General features: G+C 40.0%; 1 protein-coding gene across 1 annotated transcript in view; it reads right to left on the minus strand.

Annotated features, from left to right (window-relative positions):
* TPK1 (thiamin pyrophosphokinase 1) overlaps positions 1-21726 on the minus strand; it is a 390159-nt gene that overhangs the window by 193218 nt on the left and 175215 nt on the right. The window contains exon 4 of the mRNA XM_052638857.1: positions 15916-15988. Within this exon, the coding sequence (XP_052494817.1) occupies positions 15916-15988 (73 nt within the window). The remainder of the gene's footprint in view (positions 1-15915; positions 15989-21726) is intronic.

The following is a 21726-nucleotide window of genomic DNA, read 5'->3' on the forward strand; positions in this document are numbered from 1 at the left end:
GTATGTGATCAAGGAAGCCCATACTCTTCACCTACCAGGCTTTGTACTCAACCCTGTTTACAATAAACTTTGGGTATTTTGGAAGGTTTAAGCAGAAAAATTCCTTTATTATTTATGAAAATTGTAGTCGCTCAGTTGTGCCCAACTCTTTGTAACCACATGGACTCTAGCCCGCTAGGCTCCTCTGTTCATGGGATTCTCCAGGCAAGAATACTGGAGTGGGTTGCCATTTCCTTCTCCAAGGGATCTTCCTGACCCAGGGATTGAACCTGGGTCTCCTGCATGGCAGATTCTTTACTGTCTGAGCCACCAGGGAAGCCCAATTTACATGACTCTTTATTTAATTGGTTTTCTCCAGTTTTTACCTGAAAAGTCTTTAACTGTCAGGCAGACATGAAACCTGCCTGACTGCACGCTGCTTCCATTGTACCCCAAGGCTTGGAGGACTCAGCGTATCCACAAACATCTGAAATGGGCAGTGAATGCTTAGTTATCCTTTTCCTTGCTTCTTTCTGCATTTCTAACTTATTATATTATCACTATGTTTATCATTTATGATATAATTCACTTTTTTGGCTATTAAACATCTTTCTGATCAATATCTCTGTGTAGAAGTGTTTATCTCTGATTATTTTTCTTAGACTTGAATTCTAAAAATGAAACTACTGGAAAAATTATAAGAACATTCTTTATGACCCTTGATAGATTGCCGGAGTGTTTTCTAGGAAGGCTGAAAATATGGATAATCCTACTGGTGTATGAGGATTAAAAAGTTTCTTCTTTTAAAATGTAATACTAGGAAAGATAATTCATCATGAATTTCTTACCATGAATTAATTTACTTGCTATACTTCCTTCTTAATTACAAACAAATCATTAAGGAAAAGACTTTCATTGGGGAGGAAGGGAAAAGAAAGATAATTCTGGAGTGTGAAGCAGGTTGGTCCTGGAAGTGGTTTGCCCAACTGAGGACTAAGGTGCTAAAGGACAATATGACAGAAAAGGACACTTTCGGGACGGGAAATAGGGGTCAATCAAGGGTAAAGAGGAGGAGGAAAGAAGATGTCAAGATCACCTTTCAAGCTGGCTCCAAAAACATGAAATATATATCCCATCAAATTGGAATATTGTTAATTTTTTTAATAAAGCAACCAGATAATATGAGTTTTGTGGTGTCTTAAAATTCTAGCCCCCACACACTATTTTCCCTCATCCACTACTGAAGCAGTCTTTCTTTTTGTACGTCGTTTTTCAGTCCCTATGTGAAGAAGGCTGAGCACCGAAGAATTGATGCGTTTGAACTGTGGTGTTGGAGAAGACTCTTGAGAGTCCCTTGGACTGCAAGGAGATCCAACCAGTCCATTCTGAAGGAGATCAGCCCTGGGATTTCTTTGGAAGGAATGATGCTAAAGCTGAAGCTCCACTACTTTGGACACCTCATGCGAAGAGCTGACTCATTGGAAAAGACTCTGATGCTGGGAGAGATTGAGGGCAGGAGAAGGGGACGACCCAGGATGAGATGGCTGGATGGCATCATGGACTTGATGGACATGAGTCTGCGTGAACTCCAGGAGTTGGTGATGGACAGGGAGGCCTGGCGTGCTGTGACTCATGGGGTCGCAAAGAGTCGGACACGACTGAGCTACTGAACTGAACTGAACTGAAGTCGTGTCCGACTCTTTGCGACCCCATGAACTGCAGCATGCCAGGCTTCCCTGTCCTTCACTATCTCCCAGAGTTTGCTCAAACTGAGTCAGTGATGCCATTCTGTTAGGATACATTCAAAAATATTTTAGGGAGATACACTCAAGAGTCTTAAAAAAATTGAATATGTTACATTTTTAATAATGAGGTTCCATAATCCTTTATTAAACTGAATTGACCAGAACTGTGTAATAAGAAATAGCCTGCCAGATTAAAAGAACAGCAGGCATAAAGCAAAATGACTTATACTCTGAATAATCAAAGATAGAGATCTAAAATTAGCCCAAACTTGTTCTCAAATTTGCTAAGAAGCGGAATAGTTACATAAAGCCAATTGGAATCTAAATCATCTATGTTCCTTGATACAGGTATGAAAATTGGCTTTTTACCCTGTAGAGATGTTATCACGAAAGTAACTATTTCCCACTTGCCTCTTTATTGTATAAGGCATACTATGGTAGATTGCTACTTCAGTTTTATTTACCAGACTTCCAAAAACATTTCTACTTTTCAAAGTAGAAATTATCAGGTGACAACTGATGAGAAACAATTCTTCAGCAAGAATGTCACATGATTAAACTCTTAAAAACTCTTAAGTAATAGATTGCCTAAAGTAATAGAGTGTTTTCTTTCTGTTTTTCTAGATGGTATATAAAAGAAAAGAATAAATGTAATTTAACCTTGCAACAATTCTCCATTCAATCCCAAACACAGAGAGACATTCTAATCTGCTATAATCTTCACTGCCCTGGGTGTCGTAAAATAACCTTTCCTTTCAACATGGCATTGAACAAAAACTTTAAACATTTCAAACAAGAAAAGCACCACTTCTATTAACAGAAGTCAAACATCATTTTAACACAGCACAGGGTCTCAAATGATGGCTTCTTTGCTAAAAGCAGAGCCAAGAGTTCCCAATGGAAGAGGGTGCCTGAAAGATTTAACACATCAGGCTCAAGAATGCTTTTTTATAGCCTGCTTGCAAGGCTGCCCTTTGGACTGGTCCTGGAGGACCTGAATGGTAAAGAGTTCCCCACACTGACAAACAAACAACTTTCCCCACCACTGGCTCACTGTGCCTAACTTATTTGTACAAACAACACGGTTTACGCTGAGAACCTGTTTTGTTACGGTTGTTGTTTGTTTGGCCCCCAGTAACATTTTGGGCATGAAGTCACCAGTGAGCTTCCCTGGTGGCAACACATCACACTTCTTACAATCTGATTAAGGGCATCCTCTGTGACTACTGGGAAAGGACTCTTGACTAGTGACTCATTTTCTCCAGAATTTCTCCCCCAGTGCCTTTCCCCTTAGCTGATTCTGCTTCCCAGCCTCTCTGTAATAAATCACAGCTGTGAGTCTGACTGTATACCAAGTCCCATGAGTCCTCTAGTCAATTATGGATTGCGGAGCCCGTCGTGAGAACCCTCAAGCCAAAGAGATACAGATCCTTCCTCCCTTAGGAGGCTTGAATACGCTTCTACTTTATAATGTTCATACAAGCACACGGACCCAGAAATCTGGTCTCGTCTGGGTGTTGTTCCTTCACACCCACTACAAACAGGCCAAGGATGGAACTGGTCTCCACTGGCTCTCTTCCGAGTCTCCCCAAAAAGGCGAGGATGTGGGTGCAGTAGGAGAGGGAGCACTGAAGGAATTGGAGGGGGGGTGTTCAATTACTCAGACCTCAGCAGACACAGAAAAGGGAAACTGAATACTCACAAAAGGAAGCTGCAAGATTTCCTCAACCTGTGAAACTGATTTTCACTTTACTTGGAGAACTCCTTCTTTTCATCCAGAAAGTTACGGTGTAATGGCCAGGAAAGTGCATGCATTCTGTGGTCAGAATGCCCGCTTAGATCCTAGTTAAACCATTTCTGACCTGGTAAAGTTGGGTGAATTGCTCAACCTCTCTGTGCTTCCACATTCAACTGTAAAATGTAGGTGACAGTTCCAACCTAATAGAATGTGACGTAAGGATTAGTAAAGTGTTAGTTCCTCAGTTCAACTCTTTGTGACCCCATGACTGCAGCCCACCAGGCTCCTCTGTCCATGGGATTCTCCAGGCAAGAATACCGAAGAGGGTAGCCATTCCCTTCTCCAGGGGATCTTCCCAACCCAGGGTCTCCTGCATTGCAGGCAGATTCTTTACCACCTGAGCCATCAGGGAAGGCTCAGACTGTAAAGAATTACATAAATTTATAAATGAAAGTAAGAAAGGATTATATGAATTTATAAGTGAGAGTACATATAAAAGTGTCTGGTATCCTGGAAACACTTCAAAGTAATTATTGACTAGTACTCTTTTCAAGATTATGTTGAGATGGGAGGGAGTTTCAAAAGGGAGGGGGTTTATGTATACATATGGTTCATTCATGTTGAGGTTTGATAGAATACAGCAAAATTTTGTAAAGCAATTATCCTTCAATAAAAAATAAACACATTTAAAAAAGGCTCTGCTGAGACTTTCTCACACCAATCCTTAAAGGTAGAGAAAACCTGAAATACAACCAACTTATAAGCAACCAACTATATTTCAGCCTTTCAGAAACCAGTATCTTACCCTAACTGTTAATGGATAAAGGGTAGTTTCTCAACAGCCAAACTCACTTGAGAAGTATAATACTAAGGTGAACAAAATTAAAATTTTGGCAGACTTACTTAAAATGATACTGTGCATGGTGAATTTTCAAGAGGGACCTACAGAATGTCAAATTTCACAAATTCTTGTGATCACAAATGTCTTTTTTTTATACTAAGTATTGTGTGGCACTTCATGTGAATCTTTTTTATATCAAGTATCTAAAAGCAGCATTAGACACCTGAGTCATACAAACTTTCATGAGAATCTACTAATTGCTGGTATCCTAGAATGAATGACAGAATTCAGGCTGCAGGAGATCACATATTAATAGGATAAGGAATTATGATAAAAATTAAAATTATGATAAAATTATTTCAATCAGGTTCTGCAAGGAAAAAACAAAGGAAGGAATACACAACAGCTACAGGTGGGGAACCTGGGGGAGAATTGATGAGAAGGGGGTTCCATGAGCCTAATGAATGAGGAGAGAGAAACGGTCACAGAGACCCCAGAGATGGCAGAGTTAGAGAAGCAGCAGGCTGGCCTGGCCCTGGAGTCATCGCTGAGGCACTGGAGAGGGCTCAGAAATTTACAGAGCTTCCCTGGTGGCTCAGACAGTAAAGAATCTGCCTGCAACGCTGCGTTCAATCCCTGGGTGGGGAAGATCCCTGGAGGAGGGTATGAAAATCCACCGCAGTATGCCGGCCTGGAAAATTCCAGGGACAGAAGAGCCTGGTGGGCTACAGTCCAGGGGATCACAAAGAGAAATTTAAAGGGCATAGGCTCCCCCTTTTTAAATGCCTTAAACATGTTAAACAAATTAAAACAAAACAGGCTTTGAAAACTAAAGACAATTTGAAAGGACTACGATTGAGGCAAGCACAAGAATGAAGGTGTATTCCTGAAACAGACTCACATAAAGTCCCTTGCCTGTCTCATCGTTCCCTTCCTGAGATGCTAATAAGCAGAAGCCAACCAGTTGTAAGAATATAAAGTGAAGAACCTGTCACTCAGTTGTCAGTGGAAACTGCCTGTCTATAATTCCCTTAACAAAGCCTTTATAGCTCAGCATATGTTAATTAGTTTTCAAGCTTAAGCCTAAGAAATTACTGTACTCGGGGGTGTGTGTGTGTGTGTGTGCGCGCGCGCGTGTGCGTGCGTGCGTGTGTGTGTGTGAGTTATCCACTTAAAAAAGTATATCAATAAATGGAATTGAGCTTTATATATTTATACAATTTTCTCCATCTGGCGTTAAGAGTCAAACTTGCTAATGTTTTAAATTTCTCCTAATCCAACTTGCCTTTTCTCTAAATTTATTAATTTTAGGCTGCCCTGGTGGCTCAGATGATAAAGAATCTGCCTGCAATGCAGGAGGAGGTTCGATCCCTGGGTCAGAAAGATCCCCAATATTACCATGTATAAAATATGCTGACATCTGGCTGCGCAGAAGTGGGTAGGAGACACAGCTACAGGAGAAAATAATAAGATACATGACATTAGGCAGAGCAATGCAGATGTTTTTCACTGAAGATTAAAAGCATCTGTCCAGATTCTGTTAAATTTAAACAAAATTGAACCCAAGGCATTGTCAAACTCAAAAGTATGTTATCACTGATTTTGATTATGAAGCAAATTAACGTTCATAAATTATACACTTATGGAAAAGAAATGATTAGAAATCCCTTTAAAACCAATGTTACTAAGTATAGCTATTCAAAAGCTCTTAAGTAAACAATTATGCAAAGTAAAACAAAATACTACCACTTTATATTAACCTATTCTTTAAGCATTTTGAGAGCTCCTCCACATGTGTAACATTCAGTTCATCACTTCATTCGCTCAGTCGTATCTGACTCTTTGTGACCCCATGGACTGCAGCACACAGGGCCTCCCTGTCCATCACCAACTCACGGAGCTTACTCAAACTCATGTTGATCGAGCTGGTGATGTCACTCAACAATCTCATCCTCTGTCGTCCCTTCAATCTTTCCCAGCATCAGGGTCTTTTCAAATGAGTCAGTTCTTCACATCAGGCGGCCAAAGTATTGGCACTTCAGCATCAATCCTTCCAATGAATATTCAGGACTAATTTCCTTTAGGATGGACTGGTTGGATCTCCTTGCAGTCCAAGGGACTCTCAAGAGTCTTCTCCAACAACACAGTTCAAAAGCATTAATTCTTTGGCGCTCAGCTTTCTCTATAGTTCAACTCTCACATCCATACATGACTACTGGAAGAACCATAGCTTTGACTAGACGGACCTTTGTTGGCAAAGTAATATCTCTGCTTTTTAAAATGCTATTTAGGTTGGTCATAGCTTTTCTTCCAAGAGGCAAGCATCTTTTAATTTCATGGCTGCAGTCACCATCTGCAGTGATTTTGCAGTCCCAAAAAATAAAGTCTCTCACTGTTTCCATTGTTTCCCCAACCATTCGCCATGAAGAAATTGAACCAGATGCCATGATCTTAGTTTTCTGAAGATCTTAGTTGAGTTTTAAACCAACTTTTTCACTCTCCTCTTTCACTTTCATCAAAAGACTCTTTAGTTCTTCTTCGCTTTCTGCCATAAGGGTGTGTCATCTGCATATCTGAGGTTATTGATACTTCTGCCGGCAATCCTGATTCCAGCTTGTGCTTCATCCAGCCCAGAATTTCTCGTGATGTACTCTGCCATTAGTTAAATAAGCAGGGTGACAATATACAGCCTTGACAGACTCCTTTTCCTATTTGGAACCAGTCTGTTGTTTCATGTCCAGTTCTAACTGTTGCTTCCTAACCTGCATATAGATTTCTCAAGAGGCAGGTCAGGTGGTCTGGTATTTCCATCTCTTTCAGAATTTCCCACAGATTTTTGTAATCCACACAGTCAACGGCTTTGGCATAGTCAATAAAGCAAAAGTAGATGTTGTTCTGGAATTCTTTTGCTTTTTCGATGATCCAATGGATGTTGGCAATTTGATCTCTGGTTCCTCTGCCTCTTCTCAATTCAGCTTGAATATCTGGGAGTTCACGGTTCATGTACTATTGAAGCCTGGCTTAGAGAATTTTGAGCATTACCTTGCTAGCGTGTGAGATGAGTGCAATTGTGTGGTAGTTTGAGCATTCTTTGGCATTGCCTTTCTTTGAAATTGGAATGAAAACTGACCTTTTCCAGTCCTGTGGCCACTGCTGAGTTTTCCAAATTTGCTGGCATGTTGAGTGCACAAATCTTTTAGGATTTGAAACAGCTCTACTGGAACTCTATCACCTCCACTAGCTTTGTTCGTAGTGATGCTTCCTAAGGCCCACTTGACTTCACATTCCAGGATGCCTGTCTCTAGGTGAATGACCACAGCATCGTGATTATCTGGGTCATGAAGATCTTTTTTGTACAGTTCTGTGTATCCTTGCCACCTCTTCTTAATATCTTCTGCTTCTGTTAGGTCCCTACCATTTCTGTCCTTTATTGAGCCCATCTTTGCATGAAATGTTCCCTTGGTATCTCTAATTTTTGAAGAGATCTCTAGTCTTTCTCATTCTATTATTTTCCTCTATTTCTTTGCACTGATTACTGAGGAAGGCTGTATACTGTCACCTGCTTATTTAGCATATGAAGAGTATATCATGTGAAATGCCAGGCTGTATGAATTATAAGTTGGAATCAAGATTATTGGGAGAAATACCAACAACCTCAGATATGCAAAAAAATATCTCCTTGCAGTCCCTTGGACAGCAAAGAGAACAAACCAGTCAACTCTAAATGAAATCAACCCTGAATATTCATTGGAAGAACTGATGCTGAAGCGGAACCTTAAATACTTTGGCTATGTGATGCAAGGAGCCAACTCATCCGAAAAAATCCTGATGCTGGGAAAAACTGAAGGCAGGAGGAGAAGGGGACAACAGAGGATGAGATGGTCAGATGTCATCACCAACTCAATGGACATGAGTTTGAGCAAGGGAATGGTACAGGACAGGGAAGCCTGGCATGCTGCAGGCCAGGGGATTAAATAAACTCAAAATGGATTAAAGATCTAAATGTAAGACCAGAAACTATAAAACTCCTAGAGGAGAACATAGGCAAAACACTCTCCGACATAAATCACAGCAGGATTCTCTATGATCCACCTCCCAGAATTCTGGAAATAAAAGCAAAAATAAACAAATGGGATCTAATTAAAATTAAAAGCTTCTGCACAACAAAGGAAAATATAAGCAAGGTGAAAAGACAGCCTTCTGAATGGGAGAAAATAACAGCAAATGAAGCAACTGACAAACAACTAATCTCAAAAATATACAAGCAACTTATGCAGCTCAATTCCAGAAAAATAAACAACCCAATCAAAAAATGGGCCAAAGAACTAAATAGACATTTCTCCAAAGAAGACATACGGATGGCTAACAAACACATGAAAAGATGCTCAACATCACTCATTATTAGAGAAATGCAAATCAAAACCACAGTGAGGTACCACTTCACACCAGTCAGAATGGCTGCGATCCAAAAATCTGCAAGCAATAAATGCTGGAGAGGGTGTGGAGAAAAGGGAACCCTCCTACACTGTGGGTGGGAATGCAAACTAGTACAGCCACTTTGGAGAACAGTGTGGAGATTCCTTAAAAAATTGCAAATAGAACTACCTTATGACCCAGCAATCCCACTGCTGGGCATACACACCGAGGAAACCAGAATTGAAAGAGACACATGTACCCCAATGTTCATCGCAGCACTGTTTATAATAGCCAGGACATGGAAACAACCTAGATGTCCATCAGCAGATGAATGGATAAGAAAGCTGTGGTACATATACACAATGGAGTATTACTCAGCCATTAAAAAGAATACATTTGAATCAGTTCTGATGAGATGGATGAAACTGGAGCCGATTATACAGAGTGAAGTAAGCCAGAAAGAAAAACACCAATATAGTATACTAACACATATATATGGAATTTAGAAAGATGGCAATGACGACCCTGTACGCAAGACAGCAAAAAAGACACAGATGTGTATAATGGACTTTTGGACTCAGAGGGAGAGGGAGAGGGTGGGATGATTTGGGAGAATGGCATTGTAACATGTATACTATCATGTAAGAATCGAATCGCCAGTCTATGTCCAACGCAGGATACAGCATGCTTGGGGCTGGTGCACAGTGATGATCCAGAGAGATGTTATGGGGATGGAGGTGGGAGGGGGGTTCATGTTTGGGAACACATGTACACCCGTGGTGGATTCATGTCAATATATGGCAAAACCAATACAGTATTGTAAAGTAAAATAAAGTAAAAATAAAAATTAAAAAAAAAAAAGTCGGAGATGACTAAGCAAATGAACAACAGATATGCAGATGATACCACTTTAATGGCCAAAAGTGAAGAGGAACTAAAGAGCCTCTTGATGAGGATGAAAGAGGAGACTGAAAAAGCTGGCTTAAAACTCAACATTCAAAAAATGAAAACCATGGCATCTGGTCCCATCACTTCATGACAAATAGATGAGGAAAAAGTAGAAACAGTGACAGATTTTATTTTCTTGGGCTCCAAAATCACTGTAGATGGTGACCGCAGCCATCAAATTAAAAGACACTTGCTCCTGGAAGAAAAGTTATGACAAACCTAGACAGCATACTGAAAAGTAGAGACAGTACTTTGCTGAGAAGGGTCCATATAGTCAAAGCTACAGTTTTTCTGTAAGTCATGTACCGACATGAGAGTTGGATCAAAAGAAGTCTGAGCACCAAAGAATTGACACTTTTGAATTGTGATGCTGGAGAAGACTCTTGACACTCCCTTGGGCAGCAAGGAGACTAAACCAGTCAAAATATTCATTGGAAGGACTGATGCTAAAGCCAAAGCTCCAATACTTTGGCCACCTGATACGAAGAGCCAGCTCACTGGAAAAGACCCTGATGCCGGCAAAGACTGAGAGCAGGAGGAGAAGGGGACGACAAGGATGACATGGTTGGATGGCATCACCAACTTGATGAATATGAGCATGAACAAACTCTAGGGGGCTGTGAAGGACGGGGAAGCCTGGTGTGCTGAAGTTCATGGGGTTGCAAAGAGTCTAACATGAGTTAGCGACTAAAGGACAAAAACAACTTAATGACCTATTGGTCTGTTTGGCCACTCTTTGTCTAGCCCAACTACTGTAGTTCCCCTCTTGCCGCTCCAGGGTTGGGGGTGAAGGACACTGACAAGATGGAAATGTGAAGGGAAAGCGTCGGGTTCTCACACTGACTATCATTGCATTGCTGGCATTCTTTCCTGCAGATGTTAATTACCTTGTGCAAGAAACAACAATCCTGTCCAACAGACCAAATATGTAGCCTGTTGAAAAGTAGTGCTAGGAACTGAATCCTAGTTTTCACAAAATTCTTTCCATTAAAAAAAAAAGGACACTCATCCAAAAGCTGCTGCTGCTGCTGCTAAGTCACTTCAGTTGTGTCCGACTCTGTGCGACCCCATAGACGGCAGCCCACCAGGCTCCCTCGTCCCTGGGATTCTCCAGGCAAGAACACTGGAGTGGGTTGCCATTTCCTTCTCCAATGCATGAAAGTGAAAAGTGAAAATGAAGTTGCTCAGTCATGTCCGCCCCTCAGCGATCCCGTGGACTGCAGCCTTCCAGGCTCCTCCATCCATGGGATTTTCCAGGCAAGAGTACTGGAGTGGGGTGTCATTGCCTTCTCCGCATCCAAATGCTAGCTGTCTCTATCATTTTCCTAAAGTCTTTTAAGTTTTTTGAGCCTGAGCTTCCACATCATAAAATTTGGCTAAATAACACAGTTCAGTGTCTATTACATTTTAAACTATTTTACATTTTTATCATTATATTTATAACATATTATTATCTTCTATCCTACATATCTACATTTATGGAAAAACAATTTATTCTGTGACTCTTTAAGACATTAAACACTGCAACGAGTGCCTAACATTCTAAGTATAAGGAAGCATGCTTTAAAATCCCATTCCTATATCCGGTAAAGACCCCAAAGACTATACAACAATGAAAGAGTATCAGAAGTTACATGAGATATTACAGTTTCTTCAAAAGGTCTCAGGAAACTGAAACACATGAGGGCATGATTGATGGAATAATTAAAAAGACTGAAGTAGGTGATTTTAGCCTTGAATCAAGGAAACACTGACTGACTCAGAAACTGAAAGATATAAAGTAAAATAAAATATCAAGGGGAAAATCTGTAAGAGACATTCCTCATTCTGAGTTCATATTAGTGAATCAGGCAGAGAAGAACTAAGACAAATGGGCAAAGGGGGAAACACAAAGATGTCACAGCTATCTGAAAAGGAGGCTTTATGGAATAAATTAAGAATGGCATACCATATGCCTCGGGAAGTGGACGGCAATCAGTTGGTCAACTACAACCATATCATATCTATATGTTTAATATTAAAACTATCAGCATAGAAAAACACATGGACAGTGACAAGTCACACTGCTACTTATTTGAAATTTCAGGTTATGCTTTGGCATGGATCCAGTGGTACACCATGGCTTCACTAAAATCTAGTTTTCAAACTGCTGCACGTTAACAAGAGGCATAAATTGTACATCCTAGCTCTTATCCCATGCACCATATGGAATTAAGTGGTGGATCAGAGCTTGCTGCCCATCTTGACCAAAACCCAAAGGAATAAATAATTTAAGGGTTATATACATAAAGAGTAGTGATTAAGTGGTTGGGATGTTACCTAACTTGAAGAAGGTTATGCATATAAAGATCTAATCAAAGAAAATGTGCTAATGGTTATGTTTTCCTCTTCCTTCTTATATAAAAGTGAAAGTTTGTGACCCCATGGACTGGAGCCCACCAGGCTCCTCTCTCCCTGGAATTCTCCAGGCAAGAATACTGAAGTGGGGTGCCAAGCCCTTCTCCAGGGGATCTTCCAGACCGTGAGATCCATCCGGGGTCTCCTGCATTGCAGGCAGATTCTTTACCATCTGAGGCATCAGGTTATATATTACCAATTAAAGACCAAGAATGCACTGTGATGATGTGAAAATATTTTTCTCATTGCCTAACAATCCAGCTTTATCACTACTAAGTCAGATGGTTTGTTAGCCCCTCTCCACATAGCTATCAATGATCCTTGCCTACTGATATTGACGCCCTTGTGCAGCCTTTTTGCAGACTTACCAGAGTTAATCTGTATGACTAACAACATCTGGGAGAAGAGACAGGAAGATGATATATCACTGACGAAATGAAGTTATAAAAAAGACCACGATTTCTGTTTCGGCAAGCTCTCTTGCATGTATGTTTTCTTTTCCCTTCCTCTTTTCCTGGTAAGCCGTCTGCCATGATGCGAGCAGCCTACTGGCAAGGAGCTGACACCTCCAACCAAGACCCAGTGAGCAATAATGGACAGTAAAACCAACAAGCAGAGCAATGCGGAAACCATTTCTGTAGCCCCCAGGGAAGCTTGAGAGGCCTGAAAAACCAGGCTGTGCTATAACTTCATGAGAAACCTTGAACCAGAACTACCCTGTTATTAGATAATTGACTCTCATATGTCTTACCAAGAGACCCTGTGAGAGAAACACCGTTTGCTGTTGTTTTTTTTTAAACTGGAGATAATTGCTTAACAATGTTGTGTTGGCTTCTGCCATACAACTGATGTGAGTCAGCTGTAAGTATACATATGTCCACTCCCTCTTTAGCTCCCCCCCGACCCTATCCCACCCCTCCAGGCCATCACAGAGCACAAGGCACCAGCTCCCTGAGCTCTACATCAGTTGCCCATCAGCTGCCTGTTTTACATAGGGTAACAAACATGTTTCAATGCTACTCTCTCAATTCATCCTACCCTCTCCTTCCCCTCGCCATGTCCAAAGTCTGTTCTCTATGTCAGCATCTCTATTTCTGCCCTGCAAATAGGTTCATCAGTACCATTTTTCTAGATTCCATATATATGTGTTATGAATAATATACAGTATTTGCTTTTCTCTTTTTGACGCTCTTCACTCTGTGTAATAGGCTCTAGGTTCATCCACCTCACCAGAACTGACTCAAATGCGTTCCTTTTTATGGCTAATTATTTGCTGTTTTAAGCTGCTAAATTTTAGGACAATTTATTACGTAGTAATAACTAGTGAATACAAATGGCAAGAACTGGGATATACTCTGTTTAGAAGCTGACAAACCAACCACTTGATATTTTAGTGTTTTCAGAAGTTTATCATGCAAACCAATTTTAAAGTCAAATGAATCAGTGCTGGCTACCAATCTGCTTCACGCTTTAAACAAAAATTTAGCATTTTAAATTTCTTCCTTATTTTACTTTCCACAATAGAGCCTCAGTTTTACCTTCATTGAAGATCCAGACAAGGTACAAAAAAAGAAAATATGTATGAAAGTGGAAATAACCTCCTTTCACTTGTAACAAAGCAAGTGTTTCAGTTGGAGATAATGGCTTACATGAATTCTGTGTAACACTGCATTAACTTGTTGTCATTACCATTATTATTAAACATAGCCAAACATTCACCATGTGCTCTACAGGGCACATGAGCTTCTACAAGACGTCTCTGGAACCCTGTAGGAACACACCCAAAGAATTCAAAAGCAATGGACTCTCATCTATACATGAAGGAAAAAACAAAACAAAACTTGATTATACTCCATCAACTTACACGTATGCAATGTAGGAATTAGAAGGTTCAGTTAATCTTCCTTTTCGAACTAAACCTCAACAAACATAAATGACTTTTGGAGATTAAAATCAAAAGTGATGCAGGAAATGCAAGAGAAATTCACCTGAAGGTATTAACTCAAAATTTTCCTTTACCCCTGAGCCATTCAAAAACTAAAAACCCTGGCTTCCCAGTCTTTCCAGCTATATCCTTATCCTCTGCAATAACTATCAGACTGACACGTACAGTTCTGGCAAGCCTGCAGCATAAGAGTGGGTGGCTGGCCGGGCGGGGGGAGCAGAGGGGAGGGGAGAAACGGAAGCAGAGAGAGAGAGAAAGAACAGACACATCTGGCCAGATTTTCAACTGGTTTCTGAGCCTGCTTGTCCCTGCCTCTCCTGCTGTTTCTTCTGCTCCTGAAGATATGATTAATGTCTATGAATTGGCAAAACTCTGGTTTGTAAGCAAGGCTGAGGGCTTTCCATCCCAACGAGGCTGAGGTATGGAGTTAATGAGAAGTGAGACTGTGGGGAATGAACAGAAACATGGCAATGTTAAAGTAATTGAGCATGAATATCAAACACTGACTTGGGAACAGTCTTCATTTGCTGATGGGAAGTCTGATCAGCTGCTGGGTAGATGGCGTGGGTGCACAGATCTGCATTCATTGCTGGCCTCAGAATTTCCATCACACCAGCCCACACCTTATAACCTTGGTACCTTGCTTCCTCACCTAGATTCCTATTTCCCTTTTCTTCTCTTTCTTTTGTTCTTTTTCCCTTCCCTGCCTCACTCTCTTGCTCCTCCTTTACTTCCATCCTACAAATGCTTTCTTTTTTCTTGTTTCTGAATTTCTCTCATCTATCCTCAAGCCTCACAAAGAATTTAAAGCTTCTCTCAATAATTGCTTTTTCTTTATAATATGCATAATTTACTAATGCCAGTTCAGAATAACACAGATGATGGTACTGTGGCTAGAAGAATTGCTGATGCTATAATTTTCATTTTAAAAACCTTGCATTGTCCTCTAGAGCCAGTGAGAGCTTGAATTCTTAATTAGCATAAGACATTACTCTTGTCTTCTATCATCCTCAAATAGTTTGCTTGTATGTTCTTAAGTGGCGAAGATCTTTGGAAGATTTGCACAACAGTGACAAAATGAACACCTTGATAAGCTCTACATTATTACTAATTTCAAGTTTTAATGAAGTGTTATTCAGAAGAGTAATAATAGGTTTAAGAAAACTAAATATTAAAAAAAAAAAAACCCTTTGGTTCTAAAATTCTGTGGTTGTTGCTGTGTAGTTGCTAAGATGTGCCTGACTCTTTTACAACCCTATGGAATTTCCCAGGCAAGGATACTGGAGAGGGTTGCCATTCCCTCCTGCAGGGGATCTTCCTGACCCAGGGATCGAACCCAGGTCTCTTATGTCTCCCGCTTTGGCATGTGGATTCTTTACCACTGAGCCACCAGGGAAGTCCTCTAAAATTCTAGGAATGCACCGTAAGGCACTTTTACAAAAATTCATTTACAAAGATTTTTTTTTCACTAACCATACAAATGGACAAAATTTAAATGCACATCAGCTGGAAACTGTTTAAGTAAAATACAGTACCATTCATTAAATGAAATTTAAAAGTGATCTGTGAAAAATACATAACTAATGAAGATGTAGACAACACAGTGTACTTCTAATGAATCAAAAGCTATAAATTCATTTAATATATACATGCTCAGAAGACTAAGCATTAATGCTTATCTGATGGCCACAGACTTTCTAAGACTGTGCTTCTACTTGTCACTTTCTAAATTTCCATTTGAACCTGCAGGACAACTGCTAGAAAGACTACCGAAGTAACAAAGTAACTAAGAAAAATGAGTTTCTCAGTCCCTACACATACAGTAAGGAAAACAGAGGGAAAAAAAAAAAAAAAAAAGGGAAAGCAATCACATAAGACCTTAAATATAGAAGTGCTAATGGTTTACCTTAACAGCGTAGTATTCTCTAACTTCAGGCCTAATAGAATCAAAGTCTCCACTGATGAATTCAGGCAGAAAGCTGAAAGAAAGAGTTCCAAGTAAGTCAATTATTTAAGACTATTTAGTAGCTAACCTTTAAAATTATGATTATAAGAACCAGAGAGAGACCTAAGGTACTCAAAAGGAAAAAGAAACAGTCTGTTTTCAGAGTGAATGGGATGTTATATCTTATGCACTTAATTTTCACTTAGAAAAGACTGAGGGGAATTCCAGGTATTCAAATAATGTGTCAATTTAGTCTCACTATCAGTCAATATTTATCTTGCTTAAAAAAAACAGATGAAGATTAAAAAAGATTACTGCTTTAACAAAAGCTCCCAGTTCAAAACCCTAGCACAGGGACTCTCAGTCTTTGCATAGTACTTTCTACAAATAGACAACTGTGACATTTTACCTTCACATCAGTTCAAAACTTTCAACAGATTTTAACAGAACAAATGATAATGAGGATGAGGCATTTTTGTAGCACATAAGTCAGTTCAAAAACATTTTCCAAATAGCCTACTGACATATTTCTAGAAATAGGAGTCTTCTAGTTTTGTCTGCAATACCACAAAGATCACGGTTACTAAATAGAATGAGAGGATTCTCCAAATGGATGTTTCTAATTCTATCACAATTATCTTTTTTCTCTTCCCTACCATTTTCAGAACTCCTTTAGGAAAACCTCCCTTACTGTATCTACATAAGCCATCCTTTCCTGTTATAAGACATCTGTATGACCTGGTAGAATTTCTTCCCACTAAAAATACCTAACTGTGGAGAAATAAAACATCCCTGGACTTCTCAGTACTCCTGCCAAACACCCTAGCTTCTGAGCTTCCAATGTATATTTGAAATAAAGAAGAGACTGCTTGCTTTCATGTCTTCCAGAAATATTCTCCTCTTCACATACCAACCATAAAAACTAGATCCAGCTTTTTACCCCATTAATTGCTTTGATTCAAAATCCTAATATAACTTCTGTTATGTCTTCTCAAGATGGCCAAATTATTATAGAAAGAAAAGGTCCCTAGAGACTGAATATTACTGTTGGCTGTTATAAGCCCAAAGAGGTAAAGCCCAGAATGTAGAGACATCCCTAGGTCTAGAGACATCCCAGGAGACATCCCATGTCACAAAAGACAAGACACAGGGAGAATCTTCCTGCTGGAGAGATTTCACTGATATAAAAGTGGGCTGGGGTTAAGGTTCAGGCCCATAAAATGTCCCCAGGGAGCCTTTCAAGAAGGGAGAAGCACCGCTGCCACCACCCCACTTAACAGTTGAGGGAAAATCTCATTTTCTCGTCTTTCAGATATGAATACGTGGCTATTCGTACAGGACCACTGATCTGTAGCTGCATGAGTCGAGGGTTTATAAAAACTAGAGAACAGAACTCTGACTCAGAATACCTTGTGTACACATTCAGGATAATACTCATAAAGAGGAGTATTTAAAAACCCATCACTGACCTTGTTCTTTCGTAAGATGATTTTAAGTTCTTAACCCAATTGATGTGCTGCAGTCCATGGGGTCGCAAAGTTACCAACAAGGGACTGAACAGCCATCACCCAACTGGAACTGTAAGTTCTTAGGCCAACTCTGTCCATGTTGGACCAACTCTTCTTTGAGCTATTCATCTTCTTAGGGCTAAATAGTTGAGAGGAAGTCCTTCCATAGAGTTCTGTACCACAGACACTGCATAGATTTGTCTTTTCATTAAAAATTAATACTTACTTATTAAAATTTTCAATCAATTGATTTCAGAAATGTTCACTGAACATCAGACCATGTGCAGAAGCAATAGTTCACTCAGAATAAGGTAAAATTGGGAAGTAAAATACCTAGGTTTTTAAATTACCTTGCCTGGTTTGAACATTTTCCTACAAACTTTTCTTCTCTAAATGTCCCTACATTAGTTATTTATGATTTTCAATTTCATTTTATACCTGTTTAGAGAACACCCCTCCTGATATCTTACTTAGGACTAAAAAAATAGACCGTTAGTTTGTATCACTTCTTTTTCCTGTTGCAAAATTTCATTCATTTTCAAAGTTTCTTCCAAATGCATCCAACCTACCACCATTTAACTATAAAAGCGTCAGTCACGTACAACTCTTTGCAACCCAATGGACCACAGACCACCTGGCTCCTCTGTCCATGGAATTCTCCAGGCAAGAACACTAGAGTGGGTAGCCATTACCTTCTCCATGGGATCTTGCCAACCCAGGAATCAAACCCGCATCTCCCGCACTGCAAGCGGATTCTTTACCATTTGAGCCACCAAGAAAGCCCCCATTCAACCATACACAAATTAAAACACATATGGACCACAGACTATTCATACTTCCTATGGTCTGAATGTCTATGTCCCCCTCCAATTAACATGTTGAAACCCTAACATCTAAATGATGTTCTTGAGAGGTGATTAGTTTAAAATGGTGGCGCTCTCATGAATATATGAGTGCCCTTAGAAGAGAACGGAGAAGGCAATGGCACCTCACTCCAGTACTCTTGCCTGGAGAATCCCATGGATGGAGGAGCCTGCTAGGCTGCAGTCCATGGGGTCGCTAAGAGTTGGACACGACTGAGCGTCTTCACTTTCACTTTTCACTTTCATGCATTGGAGAAGGAAATGGCAACCCACTCCAGTGTTCTTGCCTGGAGAACCCCAGGGATGGGGGAGCCTGGTGGGCTGCCGTCTACGGGGCCGCACAGGGTCGGACACGACTGAACCAACTTAGCAGTAGAAGAGAAACCCCAGAAAGCTCTCTTCCCCTTCCCATCATCTGAGGACACAGTGAGCAGACAGCCCTCTATAAGGCAGGGAGCAGACCTCCCCATGCAATGACTCTGCCGGCACTCTGAACTTGAACTTCCCACCCTCCAGAACTGGGAGAAGCGGTTGTTATTTATAAGCCATCTAGTCTATGGCATTCTGTTAGAGCAACTTAAAAGTATCGAGATATTGCTGGAAAGGATAAAAGGAGTCAGCCCTCCAATACCACCACTGTCCTCTTAAAGAACTGAAATCTAAGAAGTCAAGTGAATTTGGCCAATACTTCACCATGTAGAGAAGCCATTTAATCTTAGGACTCTGGTTCTGTGCAGTCCAAATCATGCAACTTTCTAATAAGGCTGACTACATCCCTCTACAAAGTTTAGCCCCTCGGATATCTAGAATCAATTTGACAGTTTCCAAATACTATATGTTTTGACAGTAAATAAAAATGAAAAATAAAGGCTAATAAATGTAGTCAGCTGAACATCTATCCAAAGGAAAGCAATCATGCAAATTCACTTATATAATCTTGCAAAATATTAACAGGAAAGCAAAATTAAATAGATAAAAAATAAGTTCAGTAAACTTTTAATGTAATTTTCTCCAATGTAACACAGATGCTTTAAAAAATGAACAAGGATGCATATTTCTAAGATGACTCATGGCAAACGTACACCTGGTTTATATGCTGATATGGCTAAAACAATCATAACTTATTCTGATATAATATACTAGTTTTTGAAACTTCCTGAAATGTGCCTTCATACATTGCAATTAAAAACCCATGTAACACTGTCTGAGGCACCTGTGGCCAAGCACCTGGGTATCCTGAAGAGGTACTTATTGCGGATGACACTTCACAGATGTAAAGGAACTGTACTGTGATATAAAAGACAGTGTACACAAAAGATAATTTTCAGAACTATTTGGGGACTGCCTTCAGAGAGCAAGTAAGTGATGAATGGCAAATGGGTTTGTGTCTTGTTACGTACAGCACTCAAGTGGACCTCTCCTTGGTATCCTCAAATCTACCAGCACTGACTCATAGTATTAAGATCCATCCCATGTAATAATTGGGAGGAGGTTGCTACATGACGAAAACATACCTAGTCATGGTGTGTTAGAATACAACTGTCTTTCAGAAAACTTTTTCTGATACTGGTAAAGAAGGCTATCCCTCTACAGAGGCTTCTCTGCTCCCAAGGAACATACAACCACTCCCTTTCTATAGCAATGAATCTCTTACTTTCCATTTCATTACAAGCAGTTTCTGTAAACGTCTTTTAGCTTCTACTAGACTAAGCTCTTGGGGCAGGAGCTCTCTGATTGATCTTGGTATTGCTCAAAGCACCAAGTACATAGATGCTGATAACAACATCATAATGTGAGAAGGCAAAGGAGGAGAAGCAGGGGGGTTGGGGGATGAAAAGAAGAAGTAGGAGAGAAAAGCAGAAAAAGGAGGAGGGCTAGGGGAAAGATGGCAGGGGCAAAACCAGGAATGCAAAGAACTGGGGGAAAAGAGGGAAGAAGTGGAGAAGGAGAGGTGGGAAGAAAATGGTAAAAAGGGAAGAGAAAGGCCAGAAGAGGAACAAAAAGGAAAGAGAACAGTGGAAAACCACCAGGGAAGACTTTCAACATAAACTTACTAGGATGTTCGCTCCCTAATTCTTAGCTTGTCCACAATACTTAACTTTTCTGAGCTTCATTTCACCTTATGTAAAATGAGAATAATTCGGAGTGCTTGTGAGGATTAAGAGTTAATATATGTAAAGCACTTAGAAAGTGCCTGGCACACAGTAAGCAGGATTTAAGCCATTCAGTTAAAATAAAATTTATTACTAGAGAAGCTAACTCACTTGCTCGAGGTTAGAAGGCTAATAAGAGCTAGAACCAAATTTCACACCCAGGCGGCACCATCTTTATTCTCTAACAGCCATGTCTACAGCCTTCCAGACACATGCATTTACGAAATGGAATAAAAGTTTCTTATGGAGAAAGTTCTCTACATAACTGCCTTATCCTCCTGCTGATTTTATTAATCAGTGTTAATTTGGCCAACCTGTATATATGATAGAAGTAGCACTGCAACAGAAGAAGGATTTGTGCTCCTTGCTATGAAAGGATAGGATCTTGATGAAAGAAATACATTAGGAGGAGAAATTTCAAAAATAGTGTTGAAAAAGAAGAGGGCTCCAGATACAAGAAAAAAAATGGTACCCCATCTAAAGACACAGGAATTGATCATTCAAAGATCTGAGCTAATATTCTCTGCAAAACTACCTAACTTAATGGCAAAGAGAAAAACCCAAGGGTGATCTAAAAAACAGTAAGTCAAACGGTACCACGTTTTGACTGCGTTTATAGATGCCATCAGTTCAACTGTTTTATTAAGTCTCTAATAATAGCATGAAAGATATTTAAATATGGATGGTCCCTGACTTACAATGGTTCAACTTAAGACTTTTTGACTTTACAGTGGTGTGACAGCAACAAGCATTTAGTAGAAATGAGACCTCAAGTTTTGAATTTTAATCTCTTCCCAAGCTAGTGATATGAAGTACAATACATACTCTCTCAAAGAAGCTGGGTGGAGCCCAGGCAGCCACAAGATCACAAGGGTAAGCAACCGACACAATCAAATCCATCCTGTTTTTCACTTTCAGTACAGGACTTAATAAATTATGAGAGACATTCAACACTTTATAATAAAATAGATGTTGTATTAGATGATTTTGCCCAACTCTAGGTTAATATAAGTGTTCTCCTCCTTTCTGAATTGAAGGATTACCTTGCCTGGCAAAGGAAAAACTTCCTTGCTATACTTCCATTAGAATATGCAATTTTACTTCTCCCAAAATGCTGGCCCTTATTTGAAATCTGTCCTACTTGTACATCCAACCGGAGCTGCATGGTAATGAAGTAGCAGGGTGAGTGCCCAGTTTTTCCATAACATAAGCTGTCAATCCCTAGGCATGCTCTACTTATGCTTCTAG

Source organism: Budorcas taxicolor, chromosome 4 (assembly GCF_023091745.1).
Source record: "Budorcas taxicolor isolate Tak-1 chromosome 4, Takin1.1, whole genome shotgun sequence".
In the NCBI taxonomy this organism is placed as follows: domain Eukaryota; kingdom Metazoa; phylum Chordata; class Mammalia; order Artiodactyla; family Bovidae; genus Budorcas; species Budorcas taxicolor.